At 42.4% G+C, this 23,129-nt stretch overlaps 1 protein-coding gene across 1 annotated transcript; it reads left to right on the top strand.

Annotated features, from left to right (window-relative positions):
* The first annotated feature begins 5,526 nt into the window (after positions 1–5,526).
* Positions 5,527–19,241, top strand: RGS18 (regulator of G protein signaling 18). Its single transcript, XM_059677486.1, has 5 exons — positions 5,527–5,903; positions 6,477–6,578; positions 7,528–7,589; positions 17,072–17,238; positions 18,880–19,241. Exons 1-5 carry the CDS (start codon positions 5,785–5,787, stop codon positions 19,135–19,137), a joined length of 708 nt encoding a protein of 235 aa, XP_059533469.1. The 5' UTR covers positions 5,527–5,784; the 3' UTR covers positions 19,138–19,241.
* Positions 19,242–23,129: the final 3,888 nt, after the last annotated feature.

The following is a 23,129-nucleotide window of genomic DNA, read 5'->3' on the forward strand; positions in this document are numbered from 1 at the left end:
GCTGCTCCTGCTTCGCCAGCGTTTTGTAGAAAGCCTTTCGAAGGGCAGGCTGCAAGCTGAGAGCGGGAGTCTGCAAGGGAGTGGTTGGTGTGTTTTTTTTTTAATGTGAGAGAGGAGAGATTTTCTCTTCCTAATAAAAGCAGAGCGGAGCTCGGTGGCTATGATACTGTCTCTCAAATCCATCAAGAACGGAAGGCCTCCGCAGTTTGAAAATACCTCAGGAAAATGTCCATGCGTAGCCTTTCATTCCAAGTCATTTAACTTGCATTTAAACATGCCAGCCCAGCAAAACCAGGCTGGTGGTTTCATTGGTGCAAATGAGAGAGATCTGAATGGAGTGGGGTTTGGGGAGAAGAAAGAAAATTAAAAGTATTGCCTTTAGGAAAATAACACTTACATAACAACATTTTTTTAAATAACTTTACCAAAAAAAACCTCTTTTGAACGAGTTTGAATTCAAGCAATTAGTGGACTCAGAGCTAAGTTAGGGCGTGTGCGCCTCACAGCACACTGCCTGTCTGCACCCCTGGGCTGGCTGCTGGACTTTCCTTCAACGTTGTTTGAAGACTAAAGGTGAAATATATGCGAAATGATTGGCACGGTGTTGATGCACAACAGACACAACTACCTCTTTTTTTTTTTTTAATCTTTATTGTTCAGATTATTACATTTGTTCCTTTTTTTTTCCCCCCATAACTCCCCTCCTCCCAGTTCCCGCCCCACCCTCCGCCCTCACTCCCCACCCACTGTCCTCATCCATAGGTGCACGATTTTTGTCCAGTCTCTTCCCACATCTCCCACACCCCTTTCCCCCCCAAGAATAGTCAGTCCATTCCCTTTCTATGTCCCTGATTCTATTATAATCAACAGTTCATTCTGTTCATCAGATTATTTATTCACTTGATTCTTAGATTCACTTGTTGATAGATGCATAATTTGTATCTTTACCTTTTTCTTCCTCTTCCTCTTCTTAAAGGATACCTTTCAGCATTTCATATAATCCTGGTTTGGTGGTGATGAACTCCTTTAGCTTTTCCTTATCTGTGAAGCTCTTTATCTGACCTTCAATTCTGAATGATAGCTTTGCTGGATAAAGTAATCTTGGTTGTAGGTTCTTGGTATTCATCACTTTGAATATTTCTTGCCACTCCCTTCTGGCCTGCAAAGTTTCTGTTGAGAAATCAGCTGACAATCGTATGGGTATTCCCTTGTAGGTAACTGAGTTTCTTTCTCTTGCTGTTTTTAAGATTCTCTCTTTATCTTTTGCTCTTGGCATTTTAATTATGATGTGTCTTGGTGTGGTCCTCTTTGGATTCCTTTTGTTTGGGGTTCTCCGCGCTTCTTGGACCTGTAAGTCCATTTCTTTCACCAGGTGGGGGAAGTTTTCTGTCATTATTTCTTCAAATAGGTTTTCAATATCTTGCTCTCTCTCATCTTCTGGCACCCCTATAATTCTGATGTTGGTACGCTTGAAGCTGTCCCAGAGGCTCCTTACACTATCCTCGCATTTTTGGATTCTTTTTTCATTTTGCTTTTCCCATTGGGTGTTTTTTGCTTCCTCGGATTTCAAATCATTGACTTGATTCTTGCGCTCCTCTGGTCTGCTGTCGGGAGTCTGTATAATATTCGTTATTTCAGTCCGTGTATGCTTAATTTCTAGTTGGTTCCCCAATATAACATCGAGGGTCTCATTAGATTTCTTGAGGATCTCACAACATTTATCGGCGGTCTCACCAGTCTTTTCGATGGCCTTACTAAGTTTATCGGCAGCTTCTAGACAGTTCTTAAGAGACCTTAAAGGTGTGGTTCTGAACTCAATATCCTCCATTGACAGTTTTGTCCTGTTTCTTTGTCTCCGCATTTTTTACGCTTTCTTGGTACACCCCCTAGTGGTCTTTGTGTGCAGTCTTGTTGCCTTTAAGCCTTGATTGATGTCGGCAATACCGGGGGTGAGTTGACCTCCAGGCTAACTGGCTATGAGAGTCCGCTGGGTCTGCAGTGGGAGGGCTTCTGTGCTGGATCTCTAAGGTGGTGCTAATCTAGCCTTTGCCTGAGGCTATCCGGCAAATGGTTCTGCGCTGGGCTTGGGCGGGGCGGGTCCCAGGGCATCTACAGGGCGGGCTGGAGCGAGCAGTTATGGCTGCTCTCAGTTCCTTCCCCAGGGGCTCTGCCTCTCAGAGTCCCAACAATGGCTGCAAACCTCGGAGAGAAAGCTGCCTTCGAGTTCCGACCGAAGCCAGACAGTCCCGCTTCTCCCGTTTGAGTCTTGCTCCCCAGAGACTCGCCCGGATCTGGAGCTCAGAGTCTGAAACTCCCTCCCGATTGAAAACAACAACCGCGCCCTCCGCCACCAGCCCACTCCGCGCGCGCACTCCGCACCTGAGTATTTCACTTCAGCACTGCGCCTCCTCTGAGTCTGGGTATGATATTCTCTTTCCTCCTAGTTGTAGAATTTCCACTCAGCCAGCCTTCCTGTGGTTTTGGATGATGTCCGTTCTGTCCTTTAGTTATATCTCTGAAGTGGTTGTTCGAGGCAGCGATCTCCTGCGTTAACCTACGCCGCCATCTTGGTTTCTCCGAGTTTTGTCTTGTTGATTCTGTTCTAAGTTCTGTCTCGACACAACTACCTCTTGGTCTCTATTTTTATCCAATAAAATAATATACACATACGCCGCATGCACAAATATTTGCCTATCAGGTTATTATCTGTCTACTCGGTTGGCATAAAATAGAATTCAAGGTCTCTCTCTCTCTCTCTCTCTCTCTCTCTCTCTCTCTCTCTCTCTCTGTTTTTGTCTGTCTCTGTCTCTCTGTCACTGTCTCTCTGTGTTTCTATCGCTGTCTCTCTTTGCCTCTCTCTGTCTCTGGGTATCTCTGTCTCTCTGTCTCTCCTCCACTCCCCTCAGGATACCGTTAAGTCTCCTAACTCCTCTGACCTTCCCCAGGATCTGATCTGTTCTTTTTCTCAGCCTCTGACCCCATTAGTTGTCCCATCAAGTTACTGGAAGAGAACAGAAGGTGTAGGGTAGGAATTCCATTGGGGGGGTGGGCTGCCCATGCAACTCTGAAATGAAACATCTGCCCAGCAAACACATCTCCCCACAACTCAGACTGTCGACCACGTGGCACTCACTTGGCTGTGCTATATGCTAAAGAGAGTCCCTATTTTCCTCTGCCAGCCCCCCCTGGAGACTGGGGTCAGCTCCCCCAGAGCGAGGGGGCCAGGGCTAGAAGGGAATATGGTGACAGCTGCTCTGAGAAAGGGACAGTCCTGGAAGTCAGGAAAGTCCAGCCCAAAAAGTGCAGGGAGGTGCACCTATGCAGACAGCGTGTATTTCACATAATCAATTGGCTGGTTAGTGCAGTGCATGTGAGCATTTATTGGACAAATGGACTTTCCTGAGGGGTTTGGATGGTTTTACGGTCGGGAGAAGAGAACAGCGAAGCTAGTGCTGTAAATACCGATCTGAGCGAATCAGGCGCGGACTCCACACCAATTAAACCTTCAGAGGCCCTACTTCCCCCTGAAAGTAAAAGCACCGACGTTACAGAAACAGAGGGAAGCAGAAAGACCTCTCACCGAGATGGTTAAGGAAGCCCGAAGGGGTCAAAGGAAACACAGCGGAAAAGAATCCAAGAATCACTGCTTGGAATTCTCCTTTGGAAGCTGAGCCTGGAAACCTAAGGAATATATTATAGACAATTTCTGCTCCATGGGACGTTTTCATGTGTGCAACAACGACACAGGAAAGAAAAGCAGTTAAGCTGTTTAACAGAATTAGCTGAATAATGTGAAGTAGGTCGACATGCCCCCCCTTTTTTTTGGTCACTAGGCAGATCATAAATCACAGGCTGGGAAAATGCTACAGCTCAGTGAGATTACCACATCCAAGGATTTGCCAAAATGGGAATGTAAAGCCTTATATTCCGGCCAAAACTATGTTTAGTTCCCTTTCATATTGCAATATGTTTTAATTATTATTTTACATTTATCTTTATTGTTATATTCATTACAGATGTCCCCTCTGTTTTTTCCCCTCACGGCCCCCCTCCATCCCGCACCCACCCCACCCCAGCCTTCACCGCACTATTGTCTGTGTCCACGGGCTCTATGTTTTCACCTTTTACGTCATCAAATATAAAACCTGTCAACATATCCAAAGAAGTTGAAAACCTGCCTCTGTAGATTCACAGAATCAAAGATATGGATGAGTTCCAGCCCACCGTTGAGAGCATCGAGGCTGAGCAGAGGTAGATGGCACGCACACTGCCAGCCCGTCACTGGCCGAGGGAAAGCTGAAGTGGGATTTGTATGATCCTTGGCCTTCCTGGAGGTCACGTGCAAGTGGCTGAGGGCGTTGAGCCGGGAAAATGCTCTGCTCACGTCCCAGGCCAGAACCCCTCTTCGCTGGGGACTTGGGAGACACCCCTGGGGTTCCGTTTCCTCGCCCATTGGAGAGAAATGTCTTTCCACACATCCTGATCCGTCAGGGTCCACTCGTGAGTCATGCACCCCTCGCTTCCCATCATCCAAGCCATGGGGTGAACCCCTTCAGAGCACCCAGCTGTCAAAGCGAAGGGTCAGTGGCAGGGACCCGGGGTGGTCAGCAGCCAATGGGCCAAGTCCACCCCGCTGGCGGCTGTGATGTGTTCCTTCTCCAGAGGCTCCACCACTAGCACTGCTGCTCCCTGGGGGCATCGGTCGCTGCGCCTCCCCAAGCTGGGACCCAGGTCCTAGGGGCGCTCTCCCCTCCTGGAGTTTTTGCCACTGCGCCCAACCCACGACTTTCGAAGTCACTTCAGAACTTCTCTCTGCTTCCCTGGTATTTGCCTTCTCCAAAGTGTCTCATCCCCCGTCCCACACACCACGGAGGAATGAGAGCAGCGGTTCTCAACCTGTGGGTCGCGACCCCTTTGGGGGTCGAACGGCCCGTTCACAGGGGTCGCCTAAGACCATCGGAAAACACATCTATAATTACATAATGTTTTTTTGTGATTCATCACTATGCTTTAATTATGTTCAATTTGTAACAATGAAATTGGGGGTCACCACAACATGAGGAAGGGTCACAGCATTAGGAAGGTTGAGAACCACTGCATTAGAGCATTCGCCACTGGTGATCGAGGTCCCTGTTAATGTCATGCCTCGTCCCACCCCTGGGACTTTGTAAAAACACATCACATAGTACCTACCACCTCGGTTTCCTCTTCCATGACCTCTGAGTTATGGACTAGATCAGAATCTCTTAGCTATCGATCTGGGTTTCATGGAAAAGTTACCCAGGTGAAGGCTGAGCCAATGGGGAGCTGCCGTTTCTTTGTTCACAAGGACATGAGCGCACACACACTGTCATCATCTCTAGGCGTGACGTGGGACTTGGCCGCAACACATCTGAACACGCACTCCCCACGTTAGCGATCTCTCCCCAAGGTTCACGTGGCATCGGCCTGTTCAGGCATCTGGCTGCTTGCACAAGCCAGAAAGGGAAGTCGTGCTGTGGTGAAGCCAGCCTTTATCTCAGAGACCAAGAGCCACTTTGCAAATTTGAAGTATCATTTCCCTAAACAACCGGGGCCCGAGCTGCACTTTGGTTCCTCAGTTCTGCATGTTCCTGCCTCTGCGGAGGCAGAAAGCCGGCTCCTCTTAGCCTCTTGTTTTCTTTTCGATTAGAAGAGCTGCCCGCAGAGTTGAGCTAACTCTCCCTTCCACCATGTCTGACTATGGAATCGCATTTGCGAGCGAAGGATGGGGCGGATTAGCCCTCTCTTCCTTTTAGAGAGAAGATGGAAACGTCGTTGCTTTTCTTTTCTCAACGGAATATGTGGGAATCAAAAGAAAAAACTTTTTTCAAGTTAATGCCTGGTTCAGCCAAAGAAGAAGCAAGCAAAGAAGCCAAAATCAGGTAAAATCCGAATTTCTAAAACCTGCCTTATACTTGTAAAAACATGACTGAAGGATACTGGCTCGCCCTTGTTTTGAAAATATCCAATTGAAAATATATTGACTGTACTGGTCCAATCGAAAAAAAAAGTTTTTATTAGAAGCAAACTGTTAAATGGTGTTTTCGTTTCTTAAAATTTTTAAAAAATCTTTATTGTTGAAAGTATTACGTATGTCCCCTTTTCTCTCCCATTAACCCCTCACGTGTTTTCATTTTTTTAAGAAAAAAAAGGGCTAAGAATTTTTTTTAAGAAAAAAAATTTTTTTAAGAAAATAAATTTTAACCACACAGACTAGCAACAATCTTTATTGAAATAAAATCTTGAATACTTTGCAGTCACGGAGGGAAAAACCAGTATATTTCACATATGCTACCCTAATTCCTCCCCGTAGTATTTAAGTGAAGTTAAGAAAACCACTGTGAGGGTGGGAGGTGGGTGAGAACGGGTGACCAGGTCATTCTAAACCTGAGGGTCACCAGGACAGAGTCTGTCACCGAAACTTTCCTGACACTAATTAATCCCTTTCATGACAGAGCAAAGGAGAAACGGAACCGGCTGAGCCTCCTCCTGCAGAAATCCGAGTTTCATGAGGAGCCGCAGGCCAGGAGGTCTGCGCACTTGACCGGAGTAACCAGGTGAGTAAGGTTTCGTTACCTGGGGGGGTCAGAGGAATTTTGCTGGTTCTATCAGGAAAGGTTTAAGAAAGAGGAAGTCGGGAATTTCCATTTTATTTGAAAACTGCACAGGAATATGGGAAGGTTAGCGATCTCATTTCAGAAAAACAAGGAATATTCTATAAAATGTAACCACTTCGATAGCTTGAATTACATAGTCTAATAAAAATTCAAGGGCTCTCTTTTTTAAAATGATAGAGCTGTCCATTTTAAATGATATATTTGACTCCTTGTAAACTAATACTCATTAAGAGTTCTCACGGTGTACAGTCATAGAGAAGAGCTAGCCACATCTTTCCTCAGTGGTTTGAAAAAATGTTCTAGATATGACAGCAAGTAAATTACAAAAAAGGAGTATTTTGTAATTTTTAGCCATTTCTTTAATTCAGACAGAAAATGGAACAGCCTTATGTACTTGTATAAATTCTTCCAAACGTGAAATATACTCAACTCCCTAAATTATCAGCATCGCTAAAAGAAAATGTTTTCTATTTCTTATCCCTTTAAAAATTCATTAGTCAAACTTCCTGTATCTGTTAAAAAAAAAAAAAAAAGCTGCATATTGTGGTCAGAGTTTCAAGGAAATTGCAGTTTACAAAAAAAATGAAAGATACTATCAGCTTAGGTCCTTCTATTTGCTGAATTAAGAAAAATAATGGGCCTGAATTTTCCCCCTTGGTTTTTAACCTAACACACGCTCAGTTTTTCCTTAGAAGATAATCAAAGACAAAAGTGAAAAGCAAGTTGAGCGGTGTTTTGAAGCTGCCAGTGTGAATGCAGATTTCGTTATGTAATAGGCCAACGAGAACCCGTGAAGGCTGGTGGGAAGAGCAGCCTCGCGGCGTCTGTAGCGCAGACTCCAGGCAGACTTGCCGCACGCTCCTTACAAAACATGTTGTGTCTTGAACAGAGTCTGCCCGGAAGAAGCAATACGATGGGGTGAATCATTCGATAAACTGCTCTCCCATAAAGGTTAGTGGTATTTTTCCTTCACGAAAAAATATCCTAAGTATGCTTGGAACTATCTAGATAACAGAGGCCTTCATAAAAATTGAGTCTGATGGGTAATTTGTAGCCATCTGAGTTTCTGATTGACAGATCTCTATATATAAAAGCCTAATATGCAAATTGCCCCCACGGGAGTTCAACTGGGAGACCGATCGCTCACTATGACGTGTGCTGACCACCAGGAGGCAGCGCAGAACGAAGGAAGGTCTCGGCCGGCAGCCAGCCAGGAAGGGAGGCCCTGGCCTGCAGCCGGAGAGCCCTGATCACCGGCCAGGCCTAGGAACCCTACCCATGCACGAATTTCGTGCACCAGGCCTCTAGTAACTAAATAATAGTCAACTAATATAAAACAATCTCATTTTATTAAGAATTACTTATTGTGGTTGAAATATCTCTTTGTGCTGTGGTTAACAGTTTCAAATCTATTCTTTTTTAAATTTTAAATGCAACCCTTGGTTTTATTAAATCCCAGGTTATCCGTGCTATTTTTATTGTTAAGTGAGCTAAAATTTAAAGTAATGCTTTTGGTGGACATTCAGGTAACGCTCATGAAACTAGTTTCTTTTTACTTTTATACTTTACTCTCCCTATCAATCATGTGTTTTTATTTTATTTATTATTAACTTGATTGGGGTGACATTGATCAACATGAACATATAGGTTTCACGTGTGGGTTTCTAGGTTACAAGATCTGTATGTTGCACCGAGTCAAATCTTCTCCTGTCACCTCATATTAGGACCCCCTTCTCTTGCACCCCTTCCCTCTGGCAGCCACCACGCCGCTGTTTGTGTTCCTACGTCTCGGTTTAATTTCCCACATACGAGTGAAACCACACGGTTCTCAGCTTTTTCTGCCTGACTTATTTCACTTCGCATAATGTTCTCACGTAATCGTGTGTTTTTAACGCGGAACTGTCTAGAAGTGGTCTGTGCAGGTGGAGCTTTGCAGGTGCGATGGGAGGTTAGGACTGACTTGGAGCCCCCTTTGTCCTACCCTATGAGAAAGCAGGGGTCAGAGGTCAGGCTTAGGGTCCATTTATAAAGGCAGCAGGTGAGGGAGCTTCTTTGGTCTTCATTCGGCCCAGGATGTATTTCAGGTGGCAAAGCGGACAGGCTGACGTGAGTGGCTCTGGGCGGGGCAACCACAGGCTCCTTGTTCACACTGAACCAGGCAGCGTCTGCTTTGTCATTACCGAAGAGCCACGCACTTCCTCAAGCCTGCAGCCCTCACCGGTATCTCAATGTTTTCCTGTTCCTTACCTCGTTCTTTGAAACCAAAATGCTACGCAGCCACTTCCCAGGTGAGGCTAACCAGGCTGTTCACAACACTGCCAGTGGGGCTCACATTCCAGGGGGCCTCCTGGAAGAAGAGGTTCCTATCGCTGGGGCAGTGGCGGATGGGGGGAGGGGGCAGGCAGTAATCCAGCCTGTATTCCTTTGGAGAAAACCCCGACTTCCGCTTGTTGGTTTTTATTTTCTGTGTTTTCTCCTCCTCAATTGTCTATCCTCCTATAAGGCGTTGGTGACCAATTCATGTTCCCCCTGAATTTAGTGACCTAGGAATCCTATTTCTGCAGACTATTCCTGAAAATGTTCCCTCTTCCAGGGAAAACAGATTCTGTAATATTGACTCAAGAAATAAATTTTAAAAAAAAATAGGTAGCAAAATCAAGACTTAAATGTAGACAAGGATGTAATCAATGAAGATGGAGGGCAGGAGTAAGAAAAGACATTCATGCCAACAGAATATAACCTGTTACTCTTTCCCCCTCACTGCCCTGGTACTTCCTACTCTCAGCAACCCCTTTGGAGAAGAGTAAAGTAAACAGGTATCCTCAATGACTTGACTTCATTCCCTATGTCCAATCATTTCTGAACTACAGTCAAAATTCTTGCCAAACAGATGTGGAACCTTGCCCATCCTCTCTAATTCCGCTGCCACTAAATTGATCAGTTCCCAAGACGAATTATAACGACCTGTGTAAAATGTTCCCCCATAACATATACATGCCCCCCAAATCTGCTTTCAAAGAAATCCTATTATTTCCAATATTTTGGCACACACAAGCCCTTCAGCTTCTTAGCCAGTCAGAGCAAGGGACGAGCAGGGGAAAGGGAATTCACTTGGTTTGCAACTTGACTGTTTTTTATAAGGAAGACTAGTGGCCCGGTGCATGAAATTCATGCACTTGGGGGGGGGGGGGAGTCCCTCAGCCCAGCCTAGGTCCTCTTGCAGTCCAGGAGCCCTCGGGGAGTAGGCCTAAGCCATTCGTCAGACATCCTTAGTGCCGCCACTGAGGTGGAAGAGGCTCCCACCACCACCGCTGAGCTCACCAGCTGTGAGCCCGGCTTCTGTGGGAGCGCACTGACCACCAGGGGGAAACTCCTGCATTAAGCATCTGCCCCGTGGCGGTCAGTGCGCATCATAGCAACTGGTCATTCCGCTGTTTGGTCGATTTGCATATTAGCCTTTTATTATATAGGATGTCTTTTAAGCCAGCACATCACCTGGTCAATATTAAGAACTCAACTAAACCCAATTTGTTGCTGGGAGAAGTTCTCCAGGGTCCCTTTGAGCTTTGAGTTTGGGTTCTCTTCTGCAACATAAAGACTGTATCATCTTAGTTCAGCTTCCTAATTACTCTGACCTTCAGCTGCCTCCGAGGTCAAGGGAAATAACAATGTCTTTAGTTCCAGTGGAAACAGATTCCTGTCTGGATTAAAAGAGATGGCAAATACGATACCCAGGCCTGCTCGCTGCCACACAAATGTAAATGTCACTGCTATTATGAAATAGCAACAATGGCTTTAATTACCTTTTCCTGGTTTTTAGTTCACTCCTCACTGGACAAACACGGACAGGACTACATTTCCATTGGGGGGGGGGGGGATAAAGCATACACTGGATTTATTCCTTTAACTTAATAAATCGGTACCTAGTAATTCCATCATACTCTCGCAGCCCGTTCAGAGAAAAGAAAGGGTTAGCTAGCGAGGGTAATCAGTCCTATAGAAAATGCTCACCAGGCAGCCTAATCACGCTGCTTTACCAGTAGTCAGAGCCAAACAGAGAAAAACTCCATCTCTCCCGTTCACTGGTGGGAAGACTTCAGAGCTGTGCAGCGGCAGCACGCGAGGCAAGAGGGGGTGACATTAATAACAAAAAATCCGCCGTGACCCACTTGGATGCTATTATGGGCACTCACGATCAAAGTGCTAATTAAATTATACTGAATTCACCAAAAATTGTGCGACTGGTGTTCTTTTAATCAGCCCTCAAAAAATCCAATTATTTTAATTGGAAAGCTTATTGTAATGTTAAATTATAAAGCTTAAAATAATCAGCTACCGAAGTCCATTGGTGGCAATGGTTAAATTCAGCTCGTTTCTACTGACTTCACTCTAGCCATCCCCCACCCCACAAAAAAAAAAAAAAAAAAAAAAAAAAAGGAAAAATCTTAGCCCTAACCAGTTTGGCTCAGTGGATAGATCATCAGCCTGCGGACTCAAGGGTCCCAGGATCGATTCCGGTCAAGGGCATATACCTTGGTTGCAGGCACATCCCCAGTAGGGGGTGTACAGGAGGCAGCTGATTGATGTTTCTCTCTCATCGATGTTTCTAACTCTCTATCCCTCTCCCTTCCTCTCTGTAAGAAATCAATAACATATATTTTTTAAAAAAAGGAAATATCTTATACTTAGGTGTGTACACACACACACACAAGACCTTATCTATCAAATTTTATAGACTTTCCCTTTGGTTAAATGTGTAAGCTTCTCAAATTCGGTATGTCACATGTATAAAGAGGAAATGGAAATTTTATTCAATTTAGTCAAATGGGACATGAAATGAACAAAACAGAATAGAAATCTGAGTACTCAGTTGGACAAAAAAACGGCAGCTACTAAAACCACTAGAGACTGGTATTAGCATCTTCAGAAATGGGGCCACAGGAAAAGATGGTTCTTACTCTAGATTTTAGGGGATTCATCAAAATTCACCATCTGGACAAGGAGGAAAAGAGAACATACAGGCAGAGAGCCAGCACTGGCCTGGGGAAGTGACCAACGCAATGAGTTTAGGGAACTAATAAGACGTAATTCCTTATTGAGAAACAGCATTTGAAAAAAGGTGGCTTCAGGTAACAGTTAATAGCCAGATGAGACTACATTAGAGAATGTTGTTGCTGTATTCCACAGAAAGCAAACAATCCAGGAGTTTTTTGGTATTTCCACTACCTTATTCAAATCCCATTCTTAAACTGTAGTTTAAGTCTTTTGACACTTAAGAAAACACCGTCAGTTAAAATCTAAGGAAATCTAAACAAAGAATGGACTTTAAATAATAACATATCAGTATTTCATAATAGAAGGGAACTGAATGTGGGATATGTGGGAACTGTACTATCTTCATAACTCTTCTGTAAATCTAAATTTATTCTAAAAAAAAATTTTTAAAAATAAGCTCAAAGACATTTAGTAAATTACTGAAATCCTTCAATAATTTAACTGTCATTCTCCCATTTGTTACTATACAAGTATTAGAATACATTTTTCCCATTCCTGTTTGTTAACAAATTTGTCTGAAATTGCAAATGAACCATAAAAATCTATAACTTAACTACTTATATAATTAATAATTTCTAAAAAATGTTGCTTCATAAAAACAAAAAGCATGAAAGACCAACATCAGACTATATCCATCATTCATAATTATTGATTTCAAATCTGGTCATCATTTCTTCTCACTGGCTGACTTTATGAAAGTAAATGCTATCAATATGAAGTTAACCAATCAATCTATTCCAATTACATTACTTATACATGTGTATTATAGGTTTGGTTTGTGCACATATATGTATATACTTCTGTGTAAGATATCTTTGAAAGGAAACACTACTTCTGCATATAAATAATTTTGAAAACAACAAGTCGCCTCCTGCACACTCCCTACTGGGGATGTGCCCACAACCAAGGTACATGCCCTTGACCGGAATCGAACCTGGGACCCTTCAGTCCACAGGCTGACGCTCTATCCACTGAGCCAAACCGGCTAGGGCTAAACATATTATTTTTTAAATAAATATTAGATTTAAAAAAATAACTTTAAAAAGATCCCCACATTCTATTCCATATTAAGAGGAAGGTAGCCGTGCCTTTTATAGATGAGAAATGGAGATAGAACAGTATTTGTGAGACGATATCAGGTTAGAGTTCAAACTTAATTGCTGGAAACCTTCTCAGGAGTTTCGCAGGGTTTTGGAGGCCCACACGTAGAAGGTGTAAGACAGCTTGACCACACACAGAGATTCTCTAACCCTCTCACACAGCTGATAACTGAAGATGAGGAAGAGAAGGGTATCTCCTATGAGGGATTCCCATCAAGAGGAGCATCTTCCGACAACTACATAGCTGTTTATTCTCCTGTGCACCCTCTTTTCCTACTCCCGGCGAATAAGTCCAATACTTTTAACGTTTATACTTAATGACTATTTGCTTGGACTCTTTGCACCCTGAATTGTGGTCCTACCAAGCTTAATGCTGAGGATAATGAAGAAAAACAAGTAAAAGATGTATGTCATTGCACCCCCTTGATTTAAAAACATGAACTGATGAGACTGTGGAAAATACTTATTACTGAGGTTGAGAGGAAAGGCTACAAGGAAACGAGTACTTCCCTTTTGGGGAAGAAAAGGGCTACTTCTCCTTATGCTGTTCATCTAGTGGCTTTTAAAGTTGCTCTTCCCCATTTTTACTTACCAATTTTCTGTGAGATAAGGGATTCCGTTGTTCTGCAAAATTAAAATTTCTGAATCAAGCTTACCCATAACAAACACCCAATTCCTTAATCATCTAAAGGATAAAAATAAGTAAAATCCACCTTAAGTTATAAATGGACCGTGTAGGTAAATTATGATGGCGAAAGCAACTCCAGTGGGTGGGTCACGCCCGCTGGCCTACAGACTGTTGTTTTGGTTGTGGTTTTGCTTCAGAGACCTACAGGCCGACCACCTTTCGAATTCTACCTCAGCTTTGAATGAGGGGTTGAAAGGCTTGTTTTGCCTTCGTCTCTGGTTTCCTTCCAGAATCAATATAGGAAGAGGAGGAAGGGGGGAAAGACAGCATTAAAACCAGAAAGGATGCAACACAACCACCTTTCCTGTCTCAGAAATAGAAGAGGAAGAAGTGTTCAGGCTGTTACCAGCCAGTGGCCCCAGGATGCTCAGGCCACCCCTCCCTGAAGTCTCCGGCCCAAGGCCCCAGGTCAGGAGAGGGGGCTGCCACCGTTATCATAATCGCTTTCCACCATTAAAGGAACCTCAGCTCAAATAACAGCGACGCTCAGCTTTTTTTCACAAGTTCGGGGGCTGAGATAAGAGGGTGAAAGGAATTATGGGGGAGGAAATCCAACAGAAACACCCTGAAAACCAACGATCCCGTGACTTTGCCATGAGAATAAACCCTAGTAAAACCCACGCGTCTGACTCCTATGTTGTTCATCTTGGCAAAGATTTCGGTTTAAAAAAATACTAAAAACAGAACTAGGTCATTAAGTTTATCCTGAGGTACATACAGTTCTAAGTATTTGGGGGGAAATCTTCTGTCAAAGTTTTCAAAGGATAATAGTGTGGTGTTGGCGGGCAGGGGAGGTGGTAGAAGGCATAGAGGGATAAATAGCGATGGGAAAAAGTAAAAAATATATATAAATAATAGTTAAAAAAAAATTCTTCAAAGAATCATTTGTCCAATCCTGTTTCCTGCTACCTACTGAGAAAAAGCACAAGACTTAGCTTAAGAAATTCATCTTGAAGATCAAGCTCTAAGCTGGAGAAACAAGAACAAGTGTGCTAATCACCACTCACGCTGACCACTCCGGCTGCTGCTCCAGGATCAGAAATTAGTCCATTCGCTCAGGAAGCGCGCAGCACTATGGCCTCCGTAAGACGGTCACGTTGGGCCAAGAACGACCACACTACAGGCATCTAATGACGGAGACAAGTCCTGAGTCGCGCCCCAGACGCACGATGTCTCCTCCAAGTCTTGTTGAGCCCGACGTTGCTTGTTTTCCTAGTTCCTTCACCAGCATTTCATCACCATCAGCTGGTGCCCTGGGCCAATTTACTGGGGAAAAGAAATGGCGGACTCTCTCCTCCTGCCAATGAAAATACCCAGGTGGCTCTCATCGAGGTGGGATTGGAGCCATATCATATCTGAGACTTAGGTGATGCCTATAGGGCAGTGGTTCTTAACCTTGGCTGCACATTAGAATCACCTGGGAATCTTTTGGGAATCCTGATGTCTGGGCCTCATCCTCTGGAAATTCTGTATCTTTGTTACTCATGTTGCGGCCCCACCGCATAACAAAGAGACAGAATTTGCAGAGGATGAGGCCCAGACATCAGGATTCTCAAAAGAGTCCCAGGTGATTCTAATGTGCAGCCCAGGTTGAGAACCACTGGTCTAGGACATCAGTCACATCGCTTCTAACTACTGGTTTCTCAAACACGACGCTCCTGGGTCCCTCATATATTCAAAAGATTGCTTACAACATTAAAAAAAAAGGCTTCATAACAAAGAGGGAACATTCTATAAGTAGGAGAAAGAAATGGGGATGCGTGAAGCACAGTTTGAGGACTGTATTCGTTTGCTGTGGCTGCTATTACAATTTACCACAACTTGAGTGACTTAAAACAGGGCACATTTATTATAGGACCGTCCTGTAGGTCGGAGTGCACTATGGGCCTCATTGAAAAGAAATCGGGGTGTCAACAGGCCGGTGCCCTTTCTGGAGGGTCTAGGGGTAATTTGGGTTGGGGCCAGAATTCCGTTTTTTGACATTTTGGATGAAGCTCTCCATTCTCTTGCTGGCTCTAACCTGAGGGCCATTTCCACCTTCCAGAACCTACTGCATGCTTGGCTCATGACCGACTTCTGCTTTCAAGGTCAGCAATGGCCCTTCCCACACTGCACCTCTCTGACCCACTCTTCTGACAACTTCTGCTTTTAAAGACGCCTGTGATCAGAGCAGGTCCACCTGGATCCCCCACATGCTCTCCCTTCTCGAGCTCCTTCCCCGAGGTCCCATCAGCAAAGCCCGTGTCCCCTGTGAGGTCACAATCACCGTTTTGGGGATCAGCCCTTGGAGGGCTGTCACTGTGCCTCCCACCGAAAGTGCTGCCTTCCAGAATGTTAGATCCATTTCTAACATTCTTTGTTTGTTGGACAAGTAAGACCTGGGGCAACTGGACGTATCTGAAACTCAGTTTCCTCGTCAATGACGATGAACATGGGGTATATTCCAGGCACCGTTGTAAAAATTAAATGCAGAAAGGAGTATAAACAGCCCTTAGCCCTCACAACCCCTCCACGTGTTATCAATGCAAAACCCTGAATTACTGCCACAATTCTACCAAAAGGGATTTATTCTTCTTGCTTCCTTCTGTATTGAACTGGTTCTGTTACAAATAATCACTGACCATGAGAAATAGTCCTAAGGCAATGATGGCGAACTCGGTGTGTCAGCATTTTGAAAAACCCTAACTTAACTCTGGTGCCATGTCACATATAGAAATTTTTTGATATTTGCAACCATAGTAAAACAAAGACTTATATTTTTGATATTTATTTTATATATTTAAATGCCATTTAACAAAGAAAAATCAACCAAAACAATGAGTTCGCGTGTCACCTCTGACACGCGTGTCATAGGTTCGCCATCACTGTCCTAGAGGGTAGTGAACATGAGTAATGAATATAGCCCTGGCTGGGTAGCTCAGTTGGTTAGAGTATCGTCCCGATAAGTGGATATGCCAAGACTGTGGGTTCAATCTCTGGTCAGGGCACATACAAGAATCAACCAATGAGCACATAAGTAAGTGGAACAACAAATCAATGTCTCTCTCTCTCTCAAAAAAAAAATCAATAATTAATTCACAGAAGTGGATGTAAGTGAAAATGAGTTGAGCAGACAAACCCTGGAGAAAGAGTCTTAAACAGGGAGATCCAGAGTCCTGGGTACCAGAATATGGTCTAGAAGGGGAGAAGGGGTTCTGGTGGAATGGCTTCTATAGTATAGAGTAACTAACACACACACACACAAACACACACATACACACACACACACACACACACACACACACCCGGGAAGAGGCATGATTAAAACAGATCCTAAGCAAGTTCCAGAGTGGGGGTCACTCGTACTCAGGTCTAAGTATGAGCCCAGCCTCATTTCAACAGGAATGATATCTCCTTTTCACAGCTGTGAAGATTATAGCTAATGTCTATGAGGTCCCTCATGGATTCTGTTCAAGAAGTGGGTTGCTGTGCTGCCATGGAGAAGACATAGCTGTTCTGTTCGTATTTCTGGCTCTACTTTAATAGCAGGCAGTGCCTTTTCTCCGCATTAATATTTTATAGTTAAAATATGTCACTTCCTTTCTTGGTAGATGGACTGGAGACTTTCACCCGATTTCTTAAAACCGAATTCAGCGAGGAAAACATTGAGTTCTGGATGGCCTGCGAAGACTTCAAGAAAAGCAAAGACCCTCAACAAATGATCCTTAAAGCAAAAGCAATATATGAGAAATTTATCCAGAATGATGCCCCACAGGAGGTAAAGACAACTAGGAAAATGTACAACTGTTTGAAAATTTGGGGAGAGAATCTGCCTTCATCAAATTAGTGCCTTCCTGCTACATTCCACCAGAAAGGCCAGGGTTTTGTGGAAGCAGAATGGGTCTTTTTAGATTTCTCCACTCAAACAGAACACGTTGTAAGACATTGTCACGGAAGAAAAGGTATAATCGAGGTTGCTCCTCAGGGTTATTTTGATTCTAGACGAACAGTGAACACAATTACTTGCAACATTGAGTCAGTCACTTACTCATATTAATCATCTTTTTTATCATAATCTTTATTTTTTAAATATATTTTACTGATTTTTTACAGAGAGGGAGGCAGAGGGATAGAGAGTTAGAAACATCGATGAGAGAGAAACACTGATCAGCTGCCTCCTGCACACCTCCCACTGGGGATGTGCCCGCAACCAAGGTACATGCCCTTGACCGGAATCGAACCTGGGACCTTTCAGTCTGCAGGCTGACGCTCTATCCACTGAGCCAAACCGTTTAGGGCCATATTAATCATCTTAGCGTAAGCAAACTCTCATAGAAACAAAAGATAAAGGCAAGAGAAACCAAGAAGTTGGTATCATGCACCACTTTAGCTCATCTACCTATACAAACTTTTATTTGCCTCGAAATGATTATTCCTCCTCCTTACAATAGACTTCAAAAAATCATAATAGATGAGAAAAACCTAATTTGGCAATGGTCCAAGTGACAACACAATTGTGACTGTCTTTGACTGAAAGCTCAGTGTGAGATAATTGTGTGACACAACTGCTAAAAATGGCAATTACCTATCCTCAAATATGAACTCAGTAGTTTCTATATTTTTATTATTTGTTCAATAAATAGTGCTTCTTTGCTGAAGGGGTAGATCTAGCAGTCTACACTGCTAAGAATTCTACTTGACTACAAATTTGTATGGTCCGTGAGGTGACCTTGTCTATGTGGATATTGGTGCACACTGAAAAGAATGATTGTTCTCCTTGCTTCAGGATGTTTCATTCTGTTCTGTGATTCAATGTATGATTCTGATTTTCCCAGGGCCAACCTTATACACAGACCAAGAAAAAGCAGCTAGGTGTAAGGTGTTACCCAGGAGGGAAAAGGAAAGACACCCCTGAAAACTCACCCATCAGAACCTGATATATCAGCGGCGCTCTGATAAAAAGCATTCAGTGATTTACATTTTTTAAACATATTCATTCTCAGCACACATGTGCTTGTAGGAAAACATCATCATAGCATGAAAACAAGTGCTGGATTAAAACAAAAGGCCCACTTTGAAATCCCAAATAGGCTCTAAACTCCCTGTTGGCAGTCAATGAACATGATTTTACTAATGATTGAAAATAAGTGGGACCTAATGACCTCTATGGTACTTGCTATTACAACGTCCCATTATTTGATTAGAAGCGAGGGGCAAGGACCAGCAGCATCGGGGAGACAAGAGCCACATGGGATGCCACCCAAGAGTCAATCACCCAACCCCTCGACCCATGACAGGCTGAGCACCCCAGCACCCAAGCACATGCCCACTCCAACAATGAATAGTCTTGTGCTGTTTTTCAAAGGTGTTTACTTCCATCCACTGACCCTAACTACCCTTTTGTGAAATTACAATCCAGGTTAACCTTGACTTTCACACCAAAGAACTCATCGTGAAGAGCATCACGCAGCCCACCCTGCACAGTTTTGATGCTGCACAGAGCAGAGTGTATCAGCTGATGGAACAAGACAGTTACACGCGGTTTCTGAAATCTGACATCTATTCAGACTTGGTAGAAGGAAGACCTCAGAGACCCACCAATCTGAGAAGGCGGTCACGTTCCTTCACCTACAACGAATTCCAGGACGTGAAGTCGGATGTTGCCATTTGGTTTTAAAGAAAATTAATTTTGCTCATTTTGGGGGCGAGATTGTACATCTGCCTCTAAGACATAGCATATGTGAACAAAATAAAATATGTCATGTAAGAGGATTTTAAGAACGTAAATCAAAACTTTTTATTCTAACAATACATACTGTGCCTGCCAGTATATTCAGTCACACCTTCCACTTGACTTCATTCCATACATAATCAAGAAAAGTAGATGTGAACAGACACTGATAAATGAATATCAACCAAAAAATAATATATATGACACCTGAAACAATGAAGTAAACTCATTGAAAGATCGAGATTCAACCCATAAAATTTTACTTATCTACTAGAGGCCCAGTGCACAGATTCGTGCACTGGTGGGGTCCCTCAGCCTGGCCTAGGGGATCGGGCTGAAACTGGCTCTCTGACATCCCCCAAGGGGTCCCGGATTGGGAGAGGGCAGTTCTCAGGTGACACACCCCAGAATCGGGCTCCAGATTTGAGAACCACAGCTGCCAAATCACAGCTCCTGCGTTGAGCGCCTGCCCCCTGGTGGTCAGTGCACGTCATAGCTACCGGTCAGAGTGTCTGCCCCCTGGTGGTCATTGCGCATCATAGCTACCAGCCAGTCGGCTGGTCAGCCAGTCACTTAGGCTTTTATATATTTAGATATAATTCCTAAGCCCATCTATTGTGAAATATAATAAATACATTCACTTTAAAAAATCACATGAAGGAAACAAGAACTTTACAATTGAGTCTGTTAATTTACTTTTTGTTAGCCAATTTAGGACACGTTTTCTTCTTTTCTATTTTATTTTTGTTTTTCTTCTTCTCCAGCTGGCTATTTTGCCAAGAATTTTAGGTAAAAGAAGTTTTCAGGGTGTGGCACCTACACATAAATAGATCTAGATCAGCAGCTTGATTTTTAAGAGACAAATAAAAATTATAATTATTCTTCAGTCTACTAAGTATGATTGCCCTGCCACAGCACACTATTTCTCCCTCATAAAGGGAAATCCTTAGGCAGATGTTGCAGGTAATATAAACAGACAATATTTATACTTTGCGGAGGATTTTGATTTAAAAATTGGGATTACAAATAACAGATAAAAAGTAACTGGAGAGAAATAAAATCAATAAAACAACTAAATATTGTGTTCTAAAAAATCATGTGAAAAGAAGTATGTTTTTAATCCCTAAATACTGAAAATATTACTGCATATGTTCTAGCAACATCAGAGTCTGTCTTAAAAAAGGAAAAGGGATCCTCATTGTCAATTTTTCACACAGAACCTCGGAAGTAGTCAGGGGCCTCCAGTGAATGCCTGAGTCAGAAAACGCATCTCTAAAGGTGGCGTTACATAGTTATCACGGCAAAGTAACTGACCAGTGCCCACTAAGTATCAGGATTCTCTTATAAAATACAGTATCAGGTGAGTATGTCAAATACACCAACCTGTCAAAAAAGTCGTCTTGCTTGTTGTACTGGAAATTAAACCTTAGGTCAGAACTCATCCTGAAACGAGGTTCTGTCTTTCAAGGGTAATTCTGCTGATGTTATAAATATGGGTAGTGAATATACACATGCGTATCCATCATTATTGAAAGAAATATTAGAATCAATTGTTTTTAATTTTATTTTCTATATAAAATGCTAAAGATACTACAATTTAATTGAAGGTAATATTTGGAGCAATGAAAGTTCGGATCATTTTATTTTGTGGGGGAAAATGAACTATTCTTGCTGGCATAGTATCTAAACATGTTAGCCATAATTTCTAAGTGAGTTTAAATTTTAGTCATATACGTACACAGTTCCAGGCTTCCAGATTTTTTTAAGGACTGAGATACTCAGTTAGTTTTATATTAAAACTGCATATTTGATAAGTACTCAATATTAAAATACTAAGCATAGATAGTTCTATCTGGCTTTTATATTGAAGATATGCATTACATATTAAATGAGTTGATCTCTTAAAATTCATTTCAAAATAGAAGCTACTTTAATTTTCAGATATTGGATAATTTTTAAAAGACTTAATTGGAGCTGTAGATTTATTCTTTTGTTTTATAAAAACCCCTACTGATTCGTTTTAATACTTTCTAATTGCTTCCAAGAGTCTAATATATCTGCAAAAATAAATGCAGGGATGACGAACACTGGTTAAAATTAGTATTATAAAAAGTGAAAACTGAAAATGATTATAAAGGTTAATTTTTGTCTCCTACTTTTCAAGGCTAAGTCTTTGGCCAAGATATAAACTGTTTGGTTTGCTCAGGTCTCTTCCAAAGTATAAGTGATGATTCAGAGCAGACTTGACTTCAGTGAGAAGGGGAAAAAAGGGATTCAGATGTCAAATGTAACACCACGATGATAAATTTGCAAGTTTTTTAATGAATATACCCTTTTAAAATTTCTAATTATGCTACACAACATAGCATTAAAAATCATACCAAAACGATGCATCACATAGAAAGAAAGGTGTAGCTTTGACAGAAATAGGGATTGGGGGTATGGTGGTGTGTAGGGCAGGGGGAGAACCAGAGAATGAAGAAAGAATTGTGTACGTACATTAATATTTTGTGTGTAACTGAGTTATAGACTTCATTAAACCATTATGGAATCTGTTTGTTTTTATTTTACAAGCCCCGAAGTCAACAAGCTTGACAATTCTTCTACTTCATATGCTATTCTTTTTTCTACGTCTTTTTAAATTAAAATATCAATCGAGTCTCTAGTTATTCTACAGATGGGGTTGTTTTCTCTCTCAGACTCCAGGCTTCCTAATCTAAGTAGTAGTTTATGGAGATTATTCTAGAAACTCTCTCCTTGTAGGTGCATTCCCTTTAAACCTGGCTTACGTACAACACTGTTTTGGGTGCAAAAATAAACACCCATACTTCTATTTTTGATCCCATGCATACCATTACATTCAGGAACACTTTCAGATGAAAATTGAATTAGGATCTTTGGATAAAGGAAGTCAAATCCATGTAATATGATTTCAGAGTTTTGAAAATAAGATGCTGTGTGAATTTAAAATAAATGGCTCAGGGGAAGACCAAAGTTTTCCTTCTTTAGTATGCGAGGCATGGGCGCCACCGTGCACCAGAAGGTTACGGCGAATTTTAGGAGGCAGCCGAGATTCCGTGAACAGAAAATACACAACCTGCGGTTTTATTTTCCTCAGAAATCACCAGATGTAAAATTCCCCCAAAACACTCTCCGATAAAATAGAAAGTAGTTTATTATTTGGAACTACATGCCAAAAAAAATAATCATTTTTGTGTCTAGGTATCCAAGACTGCTTTTGTCTGTTTGTTTCTTAGGCTATGAATATGTTATTGGAAGCAGACATTGAGGATATCCAGATTATTTACAGAACCAGAATATCTTTCTCTCAATATGCATCTCCCCCAATTTCAAGCAGCCAGGGGAAAATGTCAAATATGCCAGTATATGGTATAAAAAGGACCCTCGAATCCTGAAAATATTAAGTCAATTGTTGCAGGCACTTTCTCCTACCGCCCCCGCCCCCCCCCCCCCCCCCAGTGCAGTATGCTAACAGTTTAAACCTTGCTATTTCCTTTCCATTCTGAGAAAACAAAATATTTTCATTTAATTTAAATAAAACGGCAGGTTGTGTATTTTCTGTTCACAGACAAAAATGATTTAATTTTTTTTACCGATTACCTAGGTTTTTATTTCATTATGTAATGGGGTTGGTGACTTGTAATGCTAAAGGCTTCTCTTAAACCTGAACCGTATAGAAGAGCCATTTTCCTCACAGAGACATCTCCTAAACAGGTTCCCTGTACAATTTAATTTCGTTCAATGAGGGAAAGGTCAGGGAGAGGCTATAAGAAAGTCAATTTGCATGAGGTACGCACACGGAATATGAAAATAATATACTATGAAAAATTCATCATTCCAGCTTTAAAAACCAACCTCAGGGCTAAGAAAGCAATTATAGGAAATGGTTCAACAATTACAACAAACTTTTTCTGATG

Source organism: Myotis daubentonii, chromosome 20, assembly GCF_963259705.1.
Source record: "Myotis daubentonii chromosome 20, mMyoDau2.1, whole genome shotgun sequence".
NCBI lineage: Eukaryota > Metazoa > Chordata > Mammalia > Chiroptera > Vespertilionidae > Myotis > Myotis daubentonii.

Bases quoted from the DNA above. Each gene is read 5' to 3' on its own strand.
- RGS18 (XM_059677486.1), top strand. From the start codon at position 5,785: ATGGAAACGTCGTTGCTTTTCTTTTCTCAACGGAATATGTGGGAATCA. The intron at 5,904-6,476 runs GTAAAATCCGAA...CTTTCATGACAG, and splicing joins AGCAAAGAAGCCAAAATCAG to AGCAAAGGAGAAACGGAACC. The intron at 6,579-7,527 runs GTGAGTAAGGTT...TGTCTTGAACAG, and splicing joins CACTTGACCGGAGTAACCAG to AGTCTGCCCGGAAGAAGCAA.